Source organism: Macrotis lagotis, chromosome 1 (assembly GCF_037893015.1).
Source record: "Macrotis lagotis isolate mMagLag1 chromosome 1, bilby.v1.9.chrom.fasta, whole genome shotgun sequence".
NCBI lineage: Eukaryota > Metazoa > Chordata > Mammalia > Peramelemorphia > Peramelidae > Macrotis > Macrotis lagotis.
The window spans coordinates 875,923,415-875,949,813 of NC_133658.1; the positions used below are offsets into that span (position 1 = coordinate 875,923,415).

Below are 26,399 nucleotides of genomic sequence, written 5' to 3' on the forward strand. Positions count from 1 at the left end.
TCCCTTCTATGAGCACCCAAGAAAACAATAATTGCTCCTTTTAGAGAATTTTAAGGTTTATAAACACTTTCCTCATAACCCTATTAAGGAAGAAGTGTCCAAATACTGTGCCCATTTTACTGATGAAGACACTGAGGCTGAAAGTCAAATGGATGTACTTTTTTTTCATTTAAAAGCAGCTTGTAAATAGGGAAATTATTAAATACCTACTGTGTTCTAAGGACTAGAGATATAAAAAAGGCACAAAAGACACTCTGAAGGAGCTCTCAGTCTAAGGAAACTTAAAATGTACAATAAATATACAGACATAGATACAGATTGATTGTGTCTATTGGGTCTATATATATATATATATATATAAAGATACTATATACAGTGACATTATATATTATCATGTATATGTATAATATTTCAAATACATATAGTGTTATGTATGTAATTGTATGTAAGATATAATTACATATGCATGTAATTGGAGATAATTAAAAGAGAGACAATAAATAATAAGGGTGTTTGAGAAAAGTTCAGTAAAAGGGGGGATTTTAACTAGGACTTGAAACCAGGAAATTTGGGAGGCAAGAAATGAGAAGGGACAGCATTCCAGGATGAGGAACAGGGAGAGAAAATGCCCAGAAGCTGGATATGGAATGTTGTGCATGAGGAACAGCCAGGTGACCAGCATCATTGGGGGTGAAGGGGGGGAGAGGAGAGTGTAAGCTGTAGCAAGATGCTTGGGTAGGTGGGGGTTGGAGGGAGAGGGCTTTAAAAGTTACAGAATTTCATGTTTAATAATGGAGGTGATTAGGAGTCACTAGAGTTTATTGAAATGGGGAATAGTAAGATAAGCTGGGCTGCCTTTGAGCTAAAATATACTCGTAACCTTGAAATGACTCTTTATTACTTTCCCTGTCCCAGAGTTCTTTTGACCCCTATAACTGCAATGGAGATTCTGATTCTTGAATTGTGGTACTTGTCTAGGAAATTCTAGCTTTGCTATGTAATCTCTCCTCTTACCTTTTAAATTGTGAATTTCTAGTCATTTTTGACCTGGGTGGCAGACATGATCAGTCCTGTACTTTAGGAAGATCGATAACAATTCACATTCCTGTGATTTTTGTAGGCTTTCCTTTCCTTACAACCACATGAGGTGGGCAGTGTATTATCCTCAGAGCCAGATGAGCTTAAATAAAAGGATATACTCTTACTAAAATGGGGAAGGAGACAGAAGGGAATTTACCCATCTCAGAGAGATTAAGTAATTTGCTCAAGGTCACAAAGATAGTTAATGGCAGGGCTCAGTACTTTACACCATTATTGAAGATCCTCATTCATGGAGGCTTTGAAATACAGGGCAAGATCTCAAGTCTGGAGACAACTGCCAAAGACATCCAGCCCTGGCTGTCCATGAATGGAAGGGAGCTCCTTCCTCAGTGTCCCTAATAGTGCCCACCTCTGAAGACCTCCCATCCTGACTGAACTTCAGAAACTCTGCCCATCCTTTCTATCCTACAGCCCTATGCTCCTAAAACAGGAAGAGGAAACCTCTGGCCCCAGGTCATAGTGGTCTGACATTGCCAAGGCAATCGCTGGCAGGGACTCAAAATTCAATAAATCTAGGGTGAATAAAATGTTTGACCAAATCTAGACCACAAATGATGTTATAAATATCTAAATGGCCCTTAGAAGGAAAAAGGTTCCCCACCCCTGTCCTAGACTCTATTCCATTTCCTATGGTCCTGTGCTCAGTTCAGCATGACACTCTAGGGTGAAGATGACCATGATAATAACTAATCTGCATGTGGTGCTTTATTCTTTGCAATGCCCTTCATAAATATCATCTCATTTTCTCCTTACAACGAACGACCCTGAGAGGCAATTATTATTATTATTATTAGCCATATTTTGCAGTTGAAGAAACTGTGGTAGACACAGGTGAAGTGACTTACTCAGGATCATACATCCAGTAAATGACTGAAACTGGATTAGAGTTCAGGTCTTCTTTAAGCAAAAGGAAGATCCTCTGATGACCAGACTCTGGCCCAGTCTATCTTAAAGCAGTTGTCTGTCCACTGTAGATAAAAGAAAGAAAGGAGAATCTGGAGAGAGTTGTTTCTGCCCTCTCCTGTTCTGAGGCACCAATTCTCACCCTAAATTTGGAGAGAGGACAAAGAGTCTGTACCCTGACCTGGGATGGAACCAATTTCATTGATCAATGAGATACCATAGCAATCAAAAAGGAACTGGTGTCAGAGGAGTAAGAAGTTAGAGACCCTTTGTAGAATGAGGGGGTTGGAATAGATGGCCTCTGAAGGGCTGTCCAGTTCTGAAGCTCAGAGGAAGATAAGGAGATAGGAAGCCAATAACCTGACACCCCTAAGAAAAAACCTCCACCTGTTGGGGGACAAACTTCCATCTTGTCACTGCCACCATTTCCTTGACTTTTCAGATTGACCCAGAAATCTGATCTATCCATTTGTCAAGTACTTTGCCCACCTTCAAATGCCTTAGAAATGCTGTCATTATCATGCCCTCTATTTTCTGGATCATCTGAGTAAAAAATAACGCACTGGCCTCACAACGACTCTTTAAGAAAGACAATGGGCACTGTCATTTTAGTCAGAAAACCTGGGTTCATCAAATGCTTCCTTTATTGCCTAGATGACCTTAGGCAAGTCAATGAACTTCAAGGAGTGGTCTGAACTAGATGAGTCCATCTTATTCTAAAATCCCATTTTTCCTGTTGCCAGCCTCATCTTCCAGATAAAAAATTGAGGCTCAGAGGAATGAAATGAGTTTCTCTTACTTCACATCTACTAAGTTTAAGAAATGGGATTACTAAAAAAAAATTAAAATTTTAAATTTTAAAAAAAAATTCAGGGGGCAGCTAGATGGCACAGTGGATAGAGCACTGGCCCTGGAGTCAGGAGGACCTGAGTTCAAATCCAACCTCAGACACTTAATAATTACCTAGCTGTGTGGCCTTGGGCAAGCCACTTAACCCCATTGCCTTGAAAAAACTAAAAAATAATTTTTTTAAAGAACTGGAACTTCTCATCAGTTCTCCAAACCCATCTCTTCTTTCACTAATATCCTCTCCTTCCCTCTCTGGTAGGGCCACACCAGTGCCCTCAGTCAAGTTCCCTTTACACACAACATGTACCTTTCTCTCCCCATACAGGTGAATATGATTGTGCTTGACAAGGTCCTGGGTATCCCCAAACCCTTTGGGCCCCTGATTGAAGACCAGTGCTGTCTGGAAGATCATGTATGCTCTCTTCTGCAGCCCCTGGGCTTCTCCTGTACCTTCATCGATGACATTTCCTCCTATCACAAATTAATGGGAGAGATCCACTGTGGTACCAACGTCTGTCGGAAGCCCTTTGCCTTCAAGTGGTGGCACGTGGTGCCTTGATCCCATGAGTGGGCTTTTCATCCCCCTTCCTCATTCCTTCCACTTTCCCCCACCTCTACCCATATTCCCAAGTCCAACCCCTTCTTGGAAATTGCTTTTCTTCATTGGGCTGGGTCCATTTTGATATCTGCATGGGATGGGGGGAGAGGGGTCTGGAAAAAAAACTATGTGAAACATGTCTTTCCCTTCACTCCTGTGGTTCTAGAGTCCACTCAAATATCACATGCAAAAGTCTCTAGGTCTCCTAACACACCTTCTCTTTTTGGACAAATAGAAAGAGAGGTGATCGATTCCTTTGTGAACAGGAAAAGATCTGATGGACACCAAACTCAATCTGACTTTGATTCACAAGCCCCATTTAGGATTTACTTATCAAGAGGATAATTCCTCTAGCTTCTCTGTGGATGTCCTCAGCCATTTCACTCCTCACTGACCCTCCTCCCACTTCTCTCCCTGGATTTCTCCTCAGATGGTCCCAATTCACCCCTTAATAGCTATCCATTCTGCCCCATATCAGACATCAGTTGCAGTGGGCTAGGGGACTGAGTAAATTGGTAGGGAGAGAGAGAGGGAGAGGATAGACCCAAGACATTTTGTGTCCTGCTTGGTAATATCAGCCCAAGAATCCACACTGTCATTTCTAATTAGGTTGATTGCCCACCTCTGTGCCTTTTTTCTGGGGTGAGGTCAAGACTGGGACCATGGATTAGCAAAGTCCTTCTCTATCCTCAGAGGTTCCATGGTCCTCACTATGTTGGGTCCAACCCTGGAGATGGGATCAAACAGCAGTATATTTTCCAGGTTCTGGTATTAGCTTTCCAAATCAAGAGGATTAGATGGCCAGTAGGATTTTTCTCCAGAGAAGGAAAACATCCAGCATTCCTTATCATTACAATTGAATAATGGGAACATCATTCAGAGTTTGTGATTGGGGCTCCAGAGTCAAAGGACATGAGTCAAACCCTGCCTTTGACACCCATCAGCTGTGGTGTGGTGTCCTTGGACATATCACTTAATGATCTCCCTAGGGGTCTGTTAAAAAATGAGGTGGTTGGACCAGATGGTCTCTTAAGGTCCTTTCTAATCAACAAATATCATTCTGTGATCTCCAACTCTATCTCAACTCCCCCAACCACCCTTCTGTGAAATTCACCCCCCAAATCCCCAACTTCATCTAATATCCTCAAGAGACATAAGATAATACTTGGGACCTTTCCTTAAAACAGTCTCTAGAGGATGGTCTGCCCAGGTGAGTTTCCTTCACCATTTTCTTACAGAAACTGTTTTACAGAGATGTATTGGCATTCTTCCCCAATTCCATGCCCTGCTCCCACCCCATCAAGAAATGCAAAATATTCAATTAAATGAGGCAATGTGACCACTCTCTATGCATCCCTGGCCTTTCCCTTCCCCCTTCTTTTTCTTTCTTATTTTCCATCAACTCCACCCAAGTATTTATTAAAGACCCACTTTGTGTAAAATACTGAAAAGCATAGAAAATACACAAAGGAAACAGTCCTGCCCTCAGAGTGTTTGCCTTCTACTAGCTGTAGGCTCTCTGGGGCCATTGCTCTGGGAGGAATAGAAACTAAAAATGACTTTACTCACTTTGGTCATCCAGAGCAGATCCTCCTATGGCATCTTGTACTGGAGGAGCTTAAGCAATTCCCTGAAGAGAAATTAATTCCTAGGACTATAGGAACCACCATAGAAAGTGTGTTGATTGGCCATTGACCCTGTGTGACTCCATAGACTAATAACTAATGGCAGTGATAGTTTACTAAATGGAATTTCTCTGCCCTTAAGACTTTAGTGTTTCTTAAGCACTGGTTGAGCAGGATTTAGTAAAGTATTCCTTCGGAAAAGTCCTTTCCCCTTTTGATTCTCTTTCCCTTTTTGATTCTCTTTCCCTTTCTGCTTAATAATGGATTGACAGCCAACTCCTTCCCCAACAGAAGTATAAAGGGAGCTCTGCTCAAGGGTGGAAAAATGTCGAGGGTCCCAACAGCTCTACCCATTCCATCCTCTTCATGGTGTCCTAAGGTGGACTTCCTCTCCCTTGAGTAGCTTAAACCACTCTCAATGGTCCAGGTCCCATTCCCAAGACCTTCCACTGACCTCCCTTCTGACTTTTATTGTCCCTTACCCCAGGGTCAACTCACAACTACTGTTCCAGGTCTAGAACAAACCAATCAACCAGTGCCTCTTTATGAACCTGCAGTAGTACCCAGTCTTGGATCAGCTATTGGTACATTGTGATACTTCATACCTAACCAAAATGACTGTTTGGAGCCAACTCTCAAGTTCCATTTTAAACAGTATTTCTATGAATACAAGTGCCTTAGGGGTATGGGGGGGGAGGGGGAGTTGCTTGGGCAGGAAGATGAACCTATCACTGTTCCACTTTGGAGATTTAAAAAACCATCAACCATATAGGAACGATTGATTATACATTTGAATTTCAAAGAAGAGAGATATTTGATGGGCTCATGTGGCCCTTATTCTCTAATTCACTGCATCTGATTCCCGAAGTATGATCATTCTGCAATGGCATCTTTGAAAATATTAATGGGCAACACTTCTATCCTTTGCCTGCGTGGTCCAGCATGAGTCAATGTGTTTAGCAATCTGCTGTGGCCTGCAGGGGAATCCCTCATAAACCACCTTCCCTTGACAACATAATGTAATAGAAGAAGAAAAAATTAAATCTGGATCCCAGGAATTCTAGGCCCCAATCCCAGCTCTGCTCCATAACTGTGCAAATGGAAGCCTCCAAAGACAGTGTAGCACAAAGAGAATCAAGGAACCTGGATTTGAATCTTATTACCCCTTGCTTCCTCTGTGATCTAGGTTGAGTCATTTTCTTTCCTTCTTCCTAAGATGAGGAAACTCATGATGTTGAACTCAATGATTTATAATTTCTTGATTCTAAACTGGTGATTCTATAATCCCATGACCTCTCTGGACTTCCTCAGATTCCTGATATGACTTCTTAAAAATTAAGAGATCAGACAACTTAAAGGGGCTCTTAACCTTTTTGCAAGTCTTGGCAGTTAGTCTGGTAGACCCCTTCTCTAAAGAATATTTAAATGCATAAATTAAAATAAAATTTTAAATGAAGTTATCAAAATAGTTTTAAAACCAGTTCATAGACCCCAGGTGAAGAACTCCCAACTGATTGATCTCTAAGATTCTTCCCAACTCCAAAAATCAATCCTGTTACATTTCATGAAGTTTTTTTGGCCTGGGTCAGCCTCACCAGGCAGACAAGACCCTGAGAGTTTTCAGAAAAGGGCAGCCAGGTGGTACAGTGGATAGAGCCCTGGTCCTGGAGTCAGGAGGACTTGAGTTCAAAGCTGAGTTCAGTCACTTAATACTTGCTTAGCTATGTGACCTTGGGCACATCACTTAATCCTATTGTCTTGCAAAAATAAAAAGAAAGAAAGGATCATCTTTGTTCTAGAGGTGTTGGGTTAAGAGTCCCTTTGGGATGCTGAGATATGAGCTCTCCCATGATGCCTCATCTATTTCTGTCCCTGCATGCCAAGTGCTTATTATAGGTTCTTTTTGGAGAGAGCTCCAGGATACCTTGCCATTTGTGTGGGTTTGTGTGTTTTTGCTTTGTGTGCTTTTGACTCCCAGCCTGATGAGACATTCACTCCTGTGCATTGGGATGGATTTTTCTAAGGCTTTTGGCAATCTGTGAAACCCTCAAGTCAGTTGCATTGCTGATCCAGCATCAGGGGGACCTCTCATCCATTTATCTGGGGGTAGTAACTCCCAGTGGATTATGAGATTACCAGGGCCAGACAGCTGAGGAAATTAGTGAGACGCCTTAGTGGCCCAAATATGAGGCTGATCAGTGTCCAAATTTTGGTTTACAAAGATGTCAGCAGTGGTGGTGGCCCTTAAAAACACCTCCTGTTGTTGTGTCACTTGAAAAGTTTTGCATTTATTTTATTGTAGTTGTGAGCAAAACAAAAAAGCAATTTAACTCTTCAAGAAGCCTCTGGATGGTGAAAAACATGTGGGAGAGGAAGCTGACTGTGGCTCATAGTGCCTCTGACTAAGTAAATAAAAACAAAGCATTGCAACACGAGAAAATATAATGAATGGAATTCATTCTTTCTTTTTTCTATCTTTACTCATACCTTTTGTTTTTAAGTCATCTTTCTGAATATAATATCCCACTTCTGCAGTCTCTACTCCACCTCAAATTGAAATCTCCCTTTTAACAAAGAAAAAGTTATGCGAAACCAATCAGAAGAGTGGCTGTGTGTGTGATTGCCGCCTCCACGTGTCTCCTAAGAAAAGAGAGGAGGACATTCTTACTTTGTATGCTTCTATGCATATAGAAATATCCCAGATCAGGGAGCCCCAGGAGCTAGGGGAATGGGGGGATAGGAGGGTTACTGGGATGATGAAAAGATCCCTCTGTGAAGTATGATTTGAGGGTCTAGAATTCAACAATCCAAGAAATTATCAAGTGTTAACTTTGTGCTGGAAGTACAAAGATATAAAATGAAAAATGGCTTCATCCCTCAAGAGATTTCTATACTAATAAGGGAAGGGGTAGTGAGAAGGGGCTGAAGAAATACATATGGAGGGGCGGCTAGGTGGCGCAGTGGATAAAGCACCAGCCCTGGAGTCAGGAGTACCTGGGTTCAAATCCGGTCTCAGACACTTAATAATGACCTAGCTATGTGGCCTTGGGCAAGCCACTTAACCCCATTGCCTTGCAAAAACCTAAAAAAAAAAAATACATATGGAAAAACATATATATGGATAAGTATATGACAGTCTAAGGGGAAAGTATTAGTAATGCATGGATTAAAGGGAAATGTCCAAATATGGCATGTCCTTAGGAGACCTCAGGCATCCTTCCTCCAAACTCATATGGATCAAATCAGGACTTGGGGGTAACTGATTCAAAATGCTCTGAGAAAATCTCTGAATACACATCTTAGTTTCCTTATAAGTAAGTTAAAAAACTACCCTTAGATCCCATACAAGCACTCAAGGTAATAGGCATTTAAAGGGTATTGGACAGTTTTTAATCTCACAATGGAAATAGCAGGGATTCCCAGCAGCCCATATACAATACAGAAACGATGTTAGAAGACTGACAGAGAGCCATATACAATCCCATTTCTCCATTAATGGTATTTATCATTTGAATACAGGGTTCTAAAATATTCTAGATTTTAGCATTCTCCTGTGGTTTGAAATTCCCTCAAAAAACAACTGAATTTGGGAGTTGCCACAAGGCAGCAAAGATATCCCTCCCCCCACCCCCACCCCCACCCCCATATGGAAAGTACTTTCCCACACTAAACAGGTAGTGCTCCCTAGAAGTTTGGCTTCTCCAGAAAAGAGAAATAAAGACACTTGTAGTTGCTAAATGGTAGGTTCCCTGATATTCCAGTGATCCCTCTTTCACCCCACAATCATCCTCTGAATATGTGACTTCCTTCAGAAGGGATCTGAATTGAGGCAATGACTTCTTTTTTGACAAATACTGCTGAGAAAACTGAAAAGCAAGTTAGATTTAGACTAATGTCTGTCTTATATCGTGTACCATAATAAATTCAGAATAGATAAGAGACTTGAAAGACCAGATCATTTAGAAATGACAGGAGAATAAATTGAGGTACTTTTCACAACTGCGGATAAAGGGGAAATTCTTAAACAAGGTATAGAGGAGATCATAAAAGATAAAATAGGCGATTTTGATTTCAAAAATTCCAAAAGTTTTTGCACAAAATATTGGTAAAGATAGAAAGAGATTCTGGGGCGGCTAGGTGGCATAGTGGATAAAGCACCAGCCTTGGAGTCAGGAGTACCTGGATTCAAATCCGGTCTCAGACACTTAATAATTACCTAGCTGTGTGGCCTTGGGCAAGCCACTTAACCCCGCTTGCCTTGCAAAAAAACCTAAAAAAAAAGATAGAAAGAGAGATGGAGATTAAAGCAGCTTTAAAGTTCCACCTCCCACCCATCGGAGAGGACACAAAAGAAAAATGGCAAATAGAGAGGCTACAGGAAAACAGACACATTAATGTTTGGTGACGTTCTAAAATGATAGAACCATTCTGTAGTTTGTATAATGCTTCTTAGAGAAGACAATGCCCATGGACAGAAGAAAGAACCAAAGCCATGCCTTGGCCTTCTGAGAGCCCTGAAACTTGAAGGAGATATTCATATCAGACCCAGCTGAAGCTAAGGTCAAGTGACTATAAAGTGTTTTATGGCCTTCTCCCAGTAGAATAAAATAGTAAGGTTTCATATTTTGTCTTTGTTGGTGTGCATTTAGATAGCCCACTAGATAGTGCAATAGATAGTATAATGGCCTGTGTTCAAATCCTGTCCAAGACATCCATTAACTGTGTGACCCTGAGCAAATCCCTTGACTTTTCTCAACCTCAATTTCCATTTCTATAAAGCGGGGCAGTTAGGTGGTATAATGGTTAGAGCCCTAGACCTGGAAACAGGAAAATTCATCTTCCTGTACTCAAATCTAGCCAAAGACAATTACTAGCTGTTTGTCTCTGAGCAAGACCCTTAGCCTGTTTACCTCAGTTTCTTCATCTATAAAGTGAGCCAGAGAAGGAAATAGCAAACACCTCAGCATCTCTGCCAGGAAAACCCCAAATGACGCAATGAAAAGTCAGAAACAACTGAATAACAACAAAAAAGGGGTGACAACAATGGTTGTGAGGGGGCAGATGAGGCTATCTATGTTAAATACATACTTTAGACTGATAAGAAAATGCTAACTATATTATTATTATCATTATTATCATCATCATCAGTGTCTTTGCTTTTAACTACTTAACACTTATTTCTCGGGACTATGGGGAGAATCAGTTTAAATAAAATAGTTTAGAGACTTGGAATTGCTAGAGAAATGCTGTCTCTTGTTATTTTATGTTACAAACATTTCTTTTGTAGAAGAGAAATCTGCAATTGTCCTATACCTCATGGAACAGAAGCCCTTCCTTTGGCATTCAAAGTCCTTCACAACCCTGTCCCCTCCTAAACTCATCTTATTCCCTTTCCACATAATCTTCACTCCAAAGACTCTGGTCTCCTTTGCTATCATTTTCCTAAGAGGCTCATCTCCCACCTCCAGGTGTTTTCACAGACTATGCCCCAAGTCTGGAGCTTCCTTGGCTCCCTTCAAATCACATCCAAAGTCCTACTTTCTGTAGAAGACTTTCCCAGTCCTTGATCTCACTCCCTCTAATAATATCTCCTATTTATCATATACAGAGAGATAGGATATAGATACAAAATCCATATGGTACTTCAATATACAAATATGTATAGATACATATGATAGATATACTATAGGAGCAGTTAGGTGGCACAGTGGGTAGAGTTCTAGGGCTGTAGTCAGGAGGATCTGAGTTCAAATCTACCTTCACACACAAGATGTGTGATCCTGAGCAAGTCACTTCACACAGTTTGCCTCTGTTTCTTCATCTGTAAAATGGGTTGGAGAAGGAATTAGCAAACCATTCCAGTATCCTTGTCAAGAAAACTCCAAATGGGATCAGGAAGAATCTGACGCAACTGAAACAACACAACAATATTTAACATATAAAATATAATATACATATAATGTATAAAGTTTCTCTAAATACATGTATATTATAATATAAATGTAATATAAAGGGTTCCCTGTATACACACATAAAATATCATACATAATACAGATATAATGTATAAAGTATCTCTATATATAAGATAGAAGATAGGCGATATCTATATATATGATATAAGATATCATATCAGTGGAATAGAGAAGGTATCTCTTTATACAATTAGGTGTCTCCATATACTTACATAAAATATAAGATGGAATATAGAGGGTGTCTTTCTCTCTATAGATATAATATATATTAATAGATAAGGTGTCTCCATATGCACACATAAAATATAAGCTATAAACAGATTAATGGGTAAAGTCTCTTTATACATATATTCATATATAAAAGAAAGTTTCTATTTGCATACATGAAATATAAAAGATGATATAGAAGTAATATGTAAAGTGTCTCTATATACATATATAAGATATAACATAGATGTAATATATAGAAGGGTATTTATAACAATAATTGTATAACATACCTGCATATCTTGTTTGTATACTGTGCCTCCTTGATCTCTCCCCTATCAGACTGTAAACTCTAGAGAATCAGGACACTTTTGTTTTTCTTTATATCCCCTATGATTAACTACAATGTCAGACATATAATGGGCACCTAATAGGCACCAAATCAGTACTATTTGACTGCCCTTATGTCTTCTTTGTTCCTTGCATACCTTTCTAGAAGGAATCCTGGTAACCCTTTTTGGGGAGATCCTCTACTCTAGCCCTACCCAAGTTTCTCCATAAAGATTTTCCCCAGAGTTCTTCTCTGGGGTAGGGGAAGCAACAAACAAATGAACAGAAATTTGCTCCTGACTAGCCCTCTTCTCAGAACTGAGCCAAGCCTTGTGAGTCCAGTCCTGGGTGGGTGGGGACCCAAGGGGGAGACAATCCCTGCTCCCAGTAGGTTTTTGTTGTTGTGCCCTCTTACCTCCTCAGGTCTTCTCTGACTCATTATGGTGAGCAGTTACCTCTTTTGATATTTCCAGTAATGAACTTGTGTACACACAAGCCACAGACTCTGGGGGGGGAGGGTAATTTATATGAGTGTGTGTGTGTGTATGTGTAAATACACATGTAGACTATGACATGATCTCACCTATCCACAAGCTCATCTAAACACACACACACATACACACACACACACACACACACACACACACACACACACATACACAAATACACACAAGACCAAATTGGCTGCTAATTCAAGAGTATGCTGATGTGGCAGATGCCTCTGCTAGTCTGGGACATTAGCCAGTTAAGGGTGGAGATGCAAGTGACAGTATTAGTGAGGGAAGGAGCTCCCAGGAGCTTTATAGTTCTGCAGAAGGGAGGAGGGAGGGTATGAGAAGTGACCTAAAGGGTCCTAAATTCCAGCAGCTGAGTTTTAGCTTGGAGAAATACTACTCATCTGGAGTGAATATGGTTAATGGCTCCAGAAGATCCATCCAGACTACTATAACTGCAGACCCTAGGATGTCAGGTCTACTCTGATCCACTCAAGGAACTACTTTAGACTCTGCATATATTTTAAGAAGTCTAATCTTATGGCAGTCAGTTTTATAGATGATAAAATTGGTATCTGATGCATGTTTCAGAACTGTGATGGGGAGATTTTTCAAGGCTATCCTGAATTTTAATGAAGTTGCCAAGTCCTTGGTTTTTTTTAGGTTTTTTTGCAAGGCAAACAGGGTTAAGTGGCTTGCCCAAGGCCACACAGCTAGGTAATTATTAAGTGTCTGAGACCAGATTTGAACCCAGGTCCTCCTGACTCCAGGGCCGGTGCTTTATCCACTATGCCACCTAGCCGCCCCGCCAAGTCCTTTTCCAAGTGAACTAAAGCTAATGTTTAAAGAAGATGACCTAGCACAGTGGGAAAGAATCAAGAGATCCATAGAATCATGGGACATCATGATGAAGGAAAAAATGTTGGCATGGTCGGGTGCAGGGTTCAAGAATGTGAATGATTTCACTTAAAATGACAGACTCTTGAAGTATTTAGGAACAAAAAAAAAGTTTATTTTGTTAGGGTAACAAAGCAAAAGGAATAAACAATCATTGAAGTTTAGTAAAGTAACTAGAGACAGGACGGTTGACTGATCAGTAGCAGCCAACAGGGAATAAGCAGATCAGGAGAAAGCAGTATTTTATTCTGTGATCAAAAACCATGAGATCAGGCAGCTAGGTGGCACAATGGATAGATCCTACCCTGAGTTCAAATCCAGACTCAGATATTTAATACTTATTTAGTTGTGTGACCTTGGGCAAGTCACTTAACCCCATTTGCCCTGAGAAAAACAAAAACAAACAAAAGAAAACCATGAGATCAATACATAGTGTCTGTGTGCAGTGGAAAGTGGACTGAGAATTTGACAGACAGGCACTCTTGATTAACATAATGACTTGTCGAAACATACTCCTCACCAACTTTTAGAGAGGATTTTTTTTCATTAGGAGTAGAGAAAGTAGATTAGATTTCTGCTGATTGAAAAATAAAATAGAAAAAAGAGAACGTGACAGAGAGGGGGAAGGGATGGAGGGGAGAGAGGCAAGAAAGAAAGAAAGAAAGAAAGAAAGAAAGAAAGAAAGAAAGAAAGAAAGAAAGAGAGAGAGAGAGAGAGAAAGAGAGAGAGAGAGAGAGAGAGAGAGAGAGAGAGAGAGAGAGAGAGAGAGAGAGAGAAAGAGAGAGAGAAAGAGAGAAAGAGATAAAGAGGGAGGGAGGGAGCAAGGAAGGGAGGAAGGAAGGGAGGAAGGAAAATTCTGAGACAGTATAATACTCCTAAAGGATGGAATCCAGATATAAAAAGCAGATGTCATATTTTCATAATTCATCAACATTGTGCTTTATTTCTTAAGCCATAATGAGGCCAGCAGTCAGCCCCTGGTGTGTTGAGTGAGCAGCCAGATGTTTCTGGAGTTTTGGCACCACCTTGTGGCTAAATCAGATACTACGGAGACACACAGACACACAGACACACAGACACACAGACACACAGACACACAGACACACAGACACACACACACACACACACACACACACACACACACACACACACACACACAGACACACACACACACACACACACACACACACACACACACACACACACACACCCCAAGGAGGCATGGCTGAGCTAGTTACACTGGGATGCTGATGAATAGGTAAGAGGGTCTTATTTATTTTTTAATTTTTTTTTAATTTATTTAAGGCACTGTGGTTAACAAGGTCACACAGCTAGCCAATTATTAAGTGTCCAAGCCTGTATTTGAACTCAAGTCCTCCTGACTCCAGGGCCCGTTCTGTAACCATTGTGCCACCTAGCTGCCCCCATGGAAGAGTCTTGAAATACTTTGGATATAAGGATATGTGCTTTGTATAGAAGACAATGAGACAGACCTTTTAGTCTGATAAATTTATGCTTGCTGCCTCAACATCCTCATCCTTCACTTACTCCTTAAGATTTTCAACAACTTTTGACTTTAATATTTTATTTCAATGTCACTGGTTATCATTTTTTTGGCTTTTCCCTTTTGTTTATTTTATTTTTTCCAATTAATTTTTTCTCTTTTATTTAATTACTTTTTCTAATCAAATGCAAAAATAGCTCTTCCATTGCTTCTTTTAAAAAAATATTTTATTTATTTTTCCAACTACAAGCAACAGTAGTTTTCAACAATCATTTTTTGCAAGGGTTTTGAATTTCACATTCACATTTCTCCCTTCCCCCTCCCCCTGACAGAAAGCAATCTAATATAGTCTATACATATACAATACAACTATGCTCAGATCCATATTAATCATGTTATGAAAGAAGAATCAAATCAAAACAGGGGGAAAAACATTAGAGGAAAAAACATTATATACATAAGACAACTTTTAAAAATTGTAGATAGTCTGTGATGGAGAATACCATCTGTATCCAGAGAAAGAATTGTGGAGTTTAAGTATCTCTGAGGTACCACCTCACACCTCTCAGACTGGTCAATATGACCAGAAAGGACAATGATCAATGTTGGAAGGGATGTGGAAAATCTGGGACATACTACATTGTTGGTGGAGCTGTGAACTCATGCAACCTTTCTGGAGAGCAGTTTGGAATTGGGCCCAAAGGGCAACAAAAATGTGCATACCCTTTGATCCAGCAATACCACTACTGGGTCTATACCCTGAAGAGATGAGGAAAAATGGTAAAAACATCACTTGTACAAAATATTCATAGCAGCCCTATTTGTAGTGGCAAAGAATTGGAAATCAAGTAAATGTCCTTCAATTGGGGAATGACTTAGCAAACTGTGGTATATGTATGTCATGGAACACTAGTGTTCTATTAGAAACCAGGAGGGATGGGAATTCAGGGAAGCCTGGAGAGATTTGCATGAACTGATGCTGATTGAGATGAAAAACACTGTGCACCCTAACAGCAACATGGGGGTGATGATCAACCTTGATGGACTTGCTCATTCCATCAGTGCAACAATCAGGGACAAATTGGGGTTATCTGTGACGGAGAATGCCATCTTTATCCAGAGAAAGAATTCTTGAGTTTGAACAAAGATCAAGGACTATTACCTTTAATTTAGAAAAAAAAAACTTGATATTTTATAATGTAATCTTTCTATTTCTTATACTTTATTTTTCTTCCTTAATGATATGATTTCTCTCTGATCACACTCAATTTGGATCAATGTATACCATGGAAACAATGTAAAGCCTGGCAAATTGCCTTCTGTGGGGGGTCGGGGAGGTAAGCAAAATTAGGGGAAAATTGTATTACTCAAAATAAATAAAATCTTTAAAAGAAAAAAAAAGAATTGTGGAGTTTGAACGAAGACCAAAGAATTACCTTTAATTTTTAAAGAAACTGTTATCTTGTTATGTAATTTTGCTATCTCTTATACTTTATTTTTCTTCCTTAAAGATATGATTTCTCTCTCATTACATTCAACTTAGATCAATGTATACCAAGGAAACAATGTAAAGACTAACAGAATGCCTTCTGTGGGAGGGGGGGAAGGAAGCAAGATTAGGAGGAAAATTGTAAAACTCAAATAAATAAAATCTTTTATTTAAAAAAAAATGTAGATAGTAAGCTTCAGTCTGCATTTAAACTCCACAGTTCCTTCTCTAGATATGGATGGTATTTTCCATCACAAGTGTCTTAGAATGGTCTTTGGTCATTGTTCAATTGAAATGCAGTTGGTCATCATTCTCAATGTTGCTGTTAGTGTGTCCAATGCTCTTCCAGTACTGGTCACTTCCCTCAGCATCAGCTCATGCAAATCTTTCCAGGATATTCTGAAGTCCCATCCCTCATGATTTCTTATAAAACAATAGTGTTCCATCACATTCATATACATATGAATCTCTTTAATTGCTAGATACATTGAATGGCCTTTTCTCAATCCTCATCTTGTGTGACCTCTCTGCAGCCCTTGATGCTGCTAACTACCCCACTTCTTCTGAATAAATTCTTTCTTTGTTCATCATTTTCTTCCCCACCCCCAATTATGCACATCTCCCCATGACTCTGTTCTATGATCTCTTTTGTTTTCTCTTTACTCTCTGCCTAAGTGAACTCATCTATTGCCATGACTTCAATTATCTCTCTATGGAATTGATAACCAGGCTACAAACACACACACACACACACACACACACACACACACACACACAAAATCATCACTTAAGATTCTGTCCCACAACTATGACTTCCTGCTAATGTTCTCCTAGCATCTCAAACATAATCCATACAAGACCATATTCATCACTTCCATCATAACAGCTTCCTAACTGATCTCCCTGACTCCCATCTCTCTTTTCGCCAATATATCCTTCACATAGTTGAAAAAAAAATCTTCATAAGGCACAGGTCAGAGCATCTCTTCCCTGTTCAAAAAAAGTCAATGGGGGCAGCTAGGTGGTGCAGTGGATACAGCACCGGCCCTGGAGTCAGGAGGACCTGAGCTCAAATCAGGCCTCAGTCACTTAATAATTACCTAGCTGTGTGGCCTTGGGAAAGCCACTTAACCCCATTTCTTGCAACCCCCCCCCCAAAAAAATTAATAAAAGTAAATAGAGTATGGTATCTTAGATTTTCAAGAGTCATGGACAAAGCCCCACTGTCAAAAAAAAAAAAAGTCAGTGATTCCCTATTGCCAAGAGGATAAAATCTGATTCCAGTGGTCTGACACTTCAGGCATGCCACTATCTCCAATCTACCTTTTCCAATTTTATTTCATTCTATTTATCTCCACAAACTATGCTCTGACTGAACTAAGTTACTAGTCATTCCCCAATCTCCTTCACTTACCCACATTCTTATAAATGCTCAAACCATCACCTCACTTAACCCTCCCTCCACATCTCCAGCTTTGGGAATCCTTTCCTTTCAAAATCCAATTCAGATGCTACTTCCTCCTTAAAATACTTCCTAACTCAAAGGTAAAGGTATTCTTTCCCTCCTCAAATTTTTCTAGATTCCTTCATCTACATCTCTCCTTTGCCTCATCACACTCTACCCTTTATTCTGTTTATTTATTCACACATCCCTCCCTCCCAATAGACCATAAACTCTTTGATCACAAAGACTGTTTTCACCTTTACATCTCTCTGGCCTGGCCAAGCACCTGTATATGTTTAAGTGCTTAATAAATGATTCCTGAATTCAAGAAAAATTAAAAAAGAAAGGTAAGAGTTAAATCTGGGGGCAGCTAGGTGGTGCAGTGGATAGAGCACTGGCCCTGGAGTCAGGAGGACTTGAGTTCAAATCCAACCTCAGACACTTAATAATTACCTAGCTGTGTGGGCAAGCCACTTAACCCCATTAGCCTTGGAAAAACCTAAAAAAAAAAAAGCAAGAGTTAAATCTGGTCATTTTTCCTAGGAAGCCTTAAGTCAGTGGGGCAGAAGATTAGACTGTCAAAATCTACCCCAGACTATAGCAACATTCCCTCTCTGGAGTGCAGAAATAAAGGGAAGAGACAGCAATGGATGATCTGATTCTCATTGGACTGTGAGCTCTTTTAATCTCCTTGAGCTGGAGGACTAATGTGATGACAAGGCAGAGTCCATCGATACCAATAACCCTTCCCCCTGGCGGTAAGTCATCTGCCATGAAAACTAAGATGGAATTTTTATTTTCAAGTTGACACTGGCAAAATAAATGAACATATTTGGGGCACAATTAGGGGATGAAGTAGATGAAGAATGAGAAAAGGGGACAAAGATGATGGAGAAAACAATGGGCATTTCATCACCAAAGCACCTACCGCTGTGTGAAAGATACTTTGTTGGACGATGGGGACTTAATCTCCAAAAATAGGCCAAGGCTCCAGAGCACAGCTAACCACATAAACCTCATAGTGCCTATATAAATGTAGCTATAATGATGATGAAGATGATTTTTCTACTACTTTCAGCTCAAATCTTTATTCCCATGTGATCCCTCACTATATTTCTCACTAGTCATTACTGCCCTCATATCAATTCAGATGTTTCAGTCATGTCTGTATCTTCTTGGCCCCATTTATGGTTTTCTTAGAAAAGATATTGGAGAAGTTTGCCATTTCCTTCTCCAACTGATTTTATAGATGAGGAAACTGAGGCAAACAGGGTGAAATGACTTACCCAGGTTCACACAGCTAAAAAGTGTCTGAAACCAGACTTGAATTTAAGGTCTTCCTCAACAGCCTTGAGGAGGAGAGGCTATTATAATCTCTCTTTTACATATGAGACAAATAGAGGTTGCATGATTTGCCCAGGGTCATAGAGCTGGTAGGTATCTGAGGTTACATTTGAATTCTGATTTTCCTAACTGCAGAATTATATCCACTGTGGATAAGGCTGATCCTTGAAGGAAGCGAAGATTCCAAAGGCAGAGTTGTGAAGGGGAGTGTATTCCAGAGCATATAACCTAGCTAAGGGATAGGTACGAATCCCATCACCCTCCTCCCAACTTTATTGCAGAAGGCAAGACATTCAGCTTAAAGACAATCACCAGGATTGGTTCCAGAAGACAGATCATGAAATTGCTTTCTCCCCTCTCAGTAGAGGGGTGGGGACTGTGGGAGTGAAGTGTTGTATATTCTAGAAGTGGTTTAATTTTTTTCCATTGTGAGAAAATGGTGACATCAATAAAACAGAAAAGAAAAAAATCTCACCCAAGATAATAACATATTTTAACACATTTCAGCTGAAGGGAGAGTGGGAAGAAATTCAAATTGTGGCCTCTGGAGGTTTGAGCTGCAAAATAGGTCATTTGTCCCAATCTGCAAGAATCCAAACTCCCATACTGCATCGGGGCTTGTAAAAACTCGGGAATGAGCTCATCTCTTTCTTTGGGCACTTCACAAAACAGACACTTGGTCTGGTGCCAACGACTAAAGGGATCAACAGCACCAGAGAGCCAGAGCTGCAAAGCTGTCCAGCCAGCAGTCAGATACGATAGACATTGGTGGGCCCCATGTGCTTCTTTGTGAATGCACCATAAGAACTCAAGGCACCTACAATAGCCAGGGCAATTCCCCTCAATCATACCTACAGGCAAAAGGTCACTGTAATCAGTTAAAAACCATGCTGGGCCAGATGCTGAATTTTGACCAGGTCATGATGAAATATTGCTTAGAATTATAAAGAAAAAAGAAAAATCTGTGGATGCACCCTCACCCCACATCTGTCCTTTCTTCTCTCAGGACGAATGATCCCTGGCATTCTAAAGAGAACAAAAGCAATCAGAAGATTGTGACCACATGGTTTATTTAACAAAGCAAAAAATCAAGGATAAAAAAGGTAACAGCTATCCTCCATGGGATACTCCACCTCCAACTGTGTCCCAAAACATCTTCTGATGTATATTCTCAGTTTTATTCATCCGGGAGGGACAGTCTTGCAAGGATGCAAGAAAAATCAAAGGGAGGGCAGGTGTCTCTGGGACCCAGAATCAGGATTAGGACCAAATGAAGGGACAATAGGAAAGGCCAGAAGGTGAAGCTGTCTTGCACCATTCTCTTCTCCATCTAATAGGAGTCACCCTAGCTAATGTGGAAGGGGTCTCCTGTGAATTTTGGTCTTAAAAATAATAATTAGGGCGGCTTGGTGGTGCAGCAGATAGAGCATCGGCCCTGGAGTCAGGAGTACCTGAATTCAAATCCAGCCCCAGACACTTAATAATTACTTAGTCGTGTGGCCTTGGGCAAGCCACTTAACCCCATTTGCCTTGCAAAAACTAAAAATAATAATAATAATAATAATAATTAGATTAAATGTATTATCCCTCAGAGTTTGTCCTAATGAGGGACAAATATTAATCACCAGGGTTTTACCTTAACAAAGAGCAAAACAGAATTAGGATAACATACACAGTTATGAATATTTCTCTAATGTAATTGCTGATTACACAGGCATGTAGGGGAGTCTGATTAGAGAGTCAAACCTCCAAGGATAAAATTTTGAAAGGTTTGTTGTTGTTTATTTAATACAGTTTCACTGTCGGAAGGTGGGATCTGAAAAGCTACTTCTGACTTGTCCATCAAAGCAAGGGATGGGCCTTCAACTTAGAATGGAACTGGATAGTAGACACACAGTTATGCCAAGATCTCCATGAATATGAATCTTCACCTTCAGGATGCTACGTTTGTAGAAGTCAAAACTAATAAGTTTTTACCTACTCTGGTCCATCACTTTCTTAAATCTCTGGCATTCGTATGAGTCTAGACCATCTCTGAAGCAATGGTCTTGCCAATTTTTTTGACTGGCAGATAAAAACTCAGACCACCTCTTATTCCCTTATATCTGATATGGCAGAAGGGAAGCCCTTCTCAAAGAAAAAGAAGAGAAAATCACCCCTGGATACTAATCTCTAGGTCTTATTTCCCTTCTTTCTCAACAAGCATTTGTCATCAAATATCTATTAAGTAGAGGGCAGCTAGGATAGAATTCCAGCCCTGGAGTCAGGAGGACCTGAGTTCAAAAACAAATTCAGATACTTAATAATGTTTGTCCTTCATCTTCAAAGAAGACCACCACATCAGGGAGGTGATGCCATGACAAGCACATGAATTGGATTTGAGTGTTACGTCACCAACCTTACTTTCTCCTCCAGAGCCATCTGGGTCCAGTGGCCAGATAGGAATCAGGTATACTGGAGATGGCCCTGGATGTAAGGCAATTAGGGTTGAGTTGCCCAAGATCACACAGTAAGTGGCAAGTATCTGGATTTGAACTCCTGTCCTCCTCACTCCAATGCCAGTGCTCTATCCACTGCACCATCTAGACACTTGGGACTCACTAGCTGTGTGACCTTGGACAAGTCACTTGACACCATTGCCCCACAAAAAAGAAAAAGAAAAAAGATATCTATTAAGTGTTTTCTACTTGCTAAAGACTCTTCCAAGTATTGGATAGACAATGCAAAGCAAAATAATCTCTGCCCTCAAGGAGCTCACAATCTAATGGGGGTAAGCATCAGGCAAAGAATTATCTACAAAACATCATATAGACAGAATATATTGGGAAGGGGGCTCAGAGGAAAAGTATTAAAATGAAGGTGATCAGGAAAGGCAAAAGCTAAGGTTTTAGTTGAGATATGAAGAAAGCCTGGGAAGACAGGAAGTGAAGATGAGGAGGGAGGGAATTTCAGACATAGAAGACATCCAGTGAAAATATCTAGTATCAGAAGATGGAGAGCAGACACAGTTAAGTGGAGCAGTAGAGCACCAGCCTTGGAGACAGGAGGACCTGAGTTCAAATCCAGTCTCAGACACTTACTAACTGTGATCCTGGGCAAGTCACTGAACCCCAATTGCTTCCCAAAGAAGAAAGGAAGAGGAGGAGGAGGAGGAGGAGGAGGAGGAGGAAGTTATGTATCAAGAAGGTTACTGGATCACAGAGTACATGAAGACAAAGCAAATATATGTAAAAGATTGGAAATGTAGAGTCAGATTGTAAAAAGTTTTAAAAGCCCAACAAAGGATTTTACATTTTATTTTGAAGGATTAGAATCGCAGGAGTTTGTTGAATAAGTAAGTGGCATAGACAGTTTTTGCAGCTAGATGATGCAAAATGATGAGTGACAGGTCTTGAGTCAGAAGGTATGAGTTCAGATTCAGCCACAGACACTTACCAGCTGTGTGACCCTGGACAAATCATTTCACCCTGTTTGCCTCAATTTGGTCATTTATAAAATAAACCAGAGAAGGAAATGGCAAACCACTCCACTATCTTCTCCAAGAAAACCTCAAATGGGGTCACAAAGAGTCAACAAGACTGAAGTGACTCAACAATAACAATCTATAATAATCTATTGATCAGCTTCTAGCCAATTGGAATTGGGCTAGCAAGGAAGAGGAGGGAGAACAACTATTTACCAAGCCTGTACTGAGCTAATATTTTTTACAAATATTAGCTCATTTGAACAGTCCAGATGTTTTTCAGTGAAACTAAGGGTCATAGAGATCACCAGAAATTCTTTGCCATATTTCTTTTTGTTCCCTAAATTGGTGATGGGTTAAATTATAATTTGAGAGAAGTAATAGATCCTGCCTGAACAGAGGGCTCAGCATATGCACTAGTTAACACAGAAATGCTTCCCTGGAAAGAAGGAAGATGGGGAAGCAGGCTGACATATATGTACATTTGTATGAATTGAGTTAGTGGGTATAAAACATTTACCTCCTGAGACCTCCAGGAGGCTGTCTATGTCACCTCAGAGGCAGATCTAATTTTTGCTATGAATAATTGAGAAGACCTGATTTCAGATTTGACTTCAGGCCCTCACTTGCCATATAACCTTGGGCAAATCCCTTAACTTCCATCTGCCTCAATTTCCTCATCTGTAAAATGAAAATAATAATAGTACCTACCATCCACAGTGATTTTGAAGATAAAATGAAATAATGCTTGTAAAATACTTTGGATGCTTCAAGACACTCTATAAACTGTTGGCTATTATTAGTATTAACTAAAATAGTAATAATAATTAGCTGACTGTCCATCATGCCTGAAACATTCTCCCTCCTCCTCTCCATATCCTGGCTTCTTTCAAGTCCAAGCTAAAAGCTCACCTTCCACAGGAAGTCTTTCCTTAATTCTAATGCCTTCCCTCTGTTGACTAATTTCTATTTATCCTATATATGGTTTGCTCTGCATATATTTGTTAGCCTGTTGTCTCCCCCATTAGATTTTTAACTCCTTGAGGGTGGGAACTGTTTTTGCCTTTATTTGTACCTCTAGTCTGGCACATAATTGATGCTTAATAAATATTTATTGACTGATTGTTTCAGCTCCATCGCTCTATAGGTGTATTCTTTCCTGATCCTAGGTAAATATGTACTGGAGCAAACCAAGTAATAATCTTGTGAGCTTCACAAGGCAGAAGAGTAATCAGAGGTCCAACTAACGGAGTCCACTGCAGAGTCAGGGAGCCACAGCAACCAAGACCAGTGAGGAGCCTGGCCTGGTGACCCAACCCAAAAAAGGATCTATCTGGCCACCAAGACATTTGGGAATGAGAGAAATGATTCTTTCTTTCTTATATTAATAAGCAGTTGCCATCAGGGATTCATGTTTTTTTAGTTTGTTTGGTGTTTTTTTTAACCTTCCTATTTCCTCATTCTCTGCTAGATAAAATCAGCCTCTGAAGAATAGAGCTGATGATGTAATTGGACTTAACATTCTACTCAATCTTATTCATATCTCATCCAACTGGGGATCTCAGTTTTGATTAAAGAGTGAAAAGAACAGGTCCCCCCTCTCATTATTATATTCATTCTTTCATTAATTGCTAATCAATCACAGTTGATTGCTGCCTGTCTGAGACATTCAGACAGTCTTCCAAGGGTATACAAGCATCAAAAGACTTCTAGCAGAGGGTCTTTGGTTTATGAGAGAAGGCTAAATGACAGTCCTTTTATTAATTATTCACTAGCCATAATTAATAAAATGATTAATTACCAAGAAATTATGTCTCTTGAATTTTTCATACATGGGCGTCTAGGAGAGGAGTAGGGAGGGGATGGTGAATGTTTTGTTAAAACTGATTTAAGTTTCAACCCATTCACTCAGACACTGAGTAGGTGTGTCAAATGTGCCTGAGTTTGGGGGAATATTTTTGTTATTCTGCAAATTATGCAGTTGTTATTGTGGAGTTGTTTCAGTCTATGATTCTTTGTGATCCCATTTGGGGTTTTCTTGGCAGAGATACTGAAGAGGTTTGCCATTTTCTCCTCCAACTCATTTACAGATGAAAAAACTGAGGCAAACAGGGTAAAGTGATTTGCCAGGGTCACACAGTTAGTAAAGGTCTAAGACCAGATTTGAACTCATGAAAATGAGTCTTCCTGATTCCAAACTCAGTGTTCTAACCATTACATCCCCTAGCTACCCTCACCAAAACAAGAAAGGACAAAGGTGGAGACAAAGAACAGAAATGAGCCATGTGTGGGACTATGAGACTTTTCTCCTTAAAACATCACCCTATCTCTCAACAGAGTTCAGGCAGGTAGAAAGGTCAAGCCTTTTGAATGGAGGGTACCCCTAATCTGGCTATAATGTCAATGAAAAGTATAATGAGCAGATCAGAACCACTGACAGAATGTCTTCTTGTGTTCCAACTATCTTCCAGAAGCTTCTATGCATTGCCATCCTGCCTTCCTTGAAGCAGATGTTCCGGTCTCTTACTTGTGGGGGACTTTATCAGCCTACATTCACTAGGTTTAAATAAAATAGATACTGGGTGATTTAGAAAAAAGAAAGCACAGGCAGCTGGGGTGGGGGAAGGAGGAGGAGAAAAGAAAAAGCAGGGAAGATTGCATGTAGAAAGTCTTGAGCTCCTTCCTGGAAGAGAAAAAAAGGGATTCCATGAGGAGGAGGTAAGGAAGGAATGTATTCTAGGCATGAGGGACATGCTGTGCAAAAGCTCAGAGGTGGGAGAGAAGGGAGGGGAAAAGTTAGAAGTCCAGTCTGACTTGTGTCTGTGAAGGGCAGTCATGTGTAATAAGACTAGAAAGGGATCTTGGGGTTGGGTTTGATGGCTTGTTGTGTGAAAGAGGGGAGTTTTTATATCTGATCCCTCTTAGAAGTTATGGGGAGTCATTGGAACTTATTGAAGAGGTGAGTGACCTGGTCAGTTCTTTAGGAAAGTCCTTTCAGCAGTAAAGTACAGGTTGGATAGGAGAGGGGAGAGACATGAGTCAAGGAGACCAGTTGGGAAACCATTGTAATAGTCCAAGGAAGAAGCAATAAGAGTCTGTAAGTGGAAAGAAAGAGAGGAAGAAAGGACAAGTTTTGGCACCTGGTGAAATAGATCTGGGTCAGGCTGGGAAAATGTTTGTGTAGCTGGAGTCCTTTGAAGATAAGTAGATCCTCTCATCTTCAAAGTCTACAGCAGATGTGTCCAACACTGGCTCACAGGTCACACGCAACCCTCAAAGGCCATTCATGAAACATTATTACATTTTATTATTATTATATTCATTGGTAATATGTAGTCACAAATAAGCATGAAATTCTATATGCACCCCTTGCTAAGTTTTTGTTGGATGATGCAGCCCCAGAAGAGGTTGAAGGCTGGTCACCCAGAAGGCTGGTCTAGAGGTTCCCAAGTGAAAAGAACTTGGCTTTTGCCATTGCCTTGCTCCTCCTCTTACTACGCCTTTCCCCCTATGCCATGCCTTCTCCTGTTTTCTCCTCCTTTTGCAAGGACCATGTAAGGACCATGAACTCTTTGGGTTCCGCATGCAAGCTCATTTTTCTTGTCATGTCCTTTGTTTTCACAGTGTGATTGCCTATTGGTATTTCTCAGCTATGTCTGACTTCATAACTCCACCTGGGGTTTTCCTGGCAGACATACTACTAGAGTGGTTGCTGCTTCCTTCTCCAACTCACTTTACAGATGAGGAAAGGGAGGCAAATAGGGTGGAGTAACTTGCTTAGGGTCTAACACCTGATAAGTGACTGAGTCTGGATTTGAACTCAAGTCTTTCTGAATCCAGGTCTGATGCTCTATCCACTGTACCACCTAGCTGCCCACAGAGAGAGATTAGGGAAAATAAATAGATTTAGGAATCTAGGAATCATCTGAAGAGAAATGAAGATTAAAGCCATGGGAATAGGTATCACCAAGAAAGTATTGTTTGTTGTTGTCCATCCTTCCTTCCATCAAGAGATTGAAGTCTTACTTGCAAATGAATTGGATTTAAGCAAAGTAGGGCTTTGTAGTCACCAGTCCCACTCTAAGAGAGAGAAGACAGAGAAAAGAGAGAGAAGACTACAGTCAGGGGGTGTGAGCCAGCAAAGAGACAGTAGAGAGAAAAAAGGAGCCTCAGACACTT

At 40.3% G+C, this 26,399-nt stretch overlaps 1 protein-coding gene across 1 annotated transcript in view; it reads left to right on the top strand.

The window, feature by feature from the left end:
• Window positions 1-8,001, top strand: part of LOC141509079 (protein-arginine deiminase type-2) — a 63,578-nt gene extending 55,577 nt beyond the window's left edge. The window contains exon 16 of the mRNA XM_074218294.1: window positions 3,179-8,001. Within this exon, the coding sequence (XP_074074395.1) occupies window positions 3,179-3,412 (234 nt within the window). The 3' untranslated portion in view covers window positions 3,413-8,001. The remainder of the gene's footprint in view (window positions 1-3,178) is intronic.
• The last annotated feature ends 18,398 nt before the right edge of the window (window positions 8,002-26,399 follow it).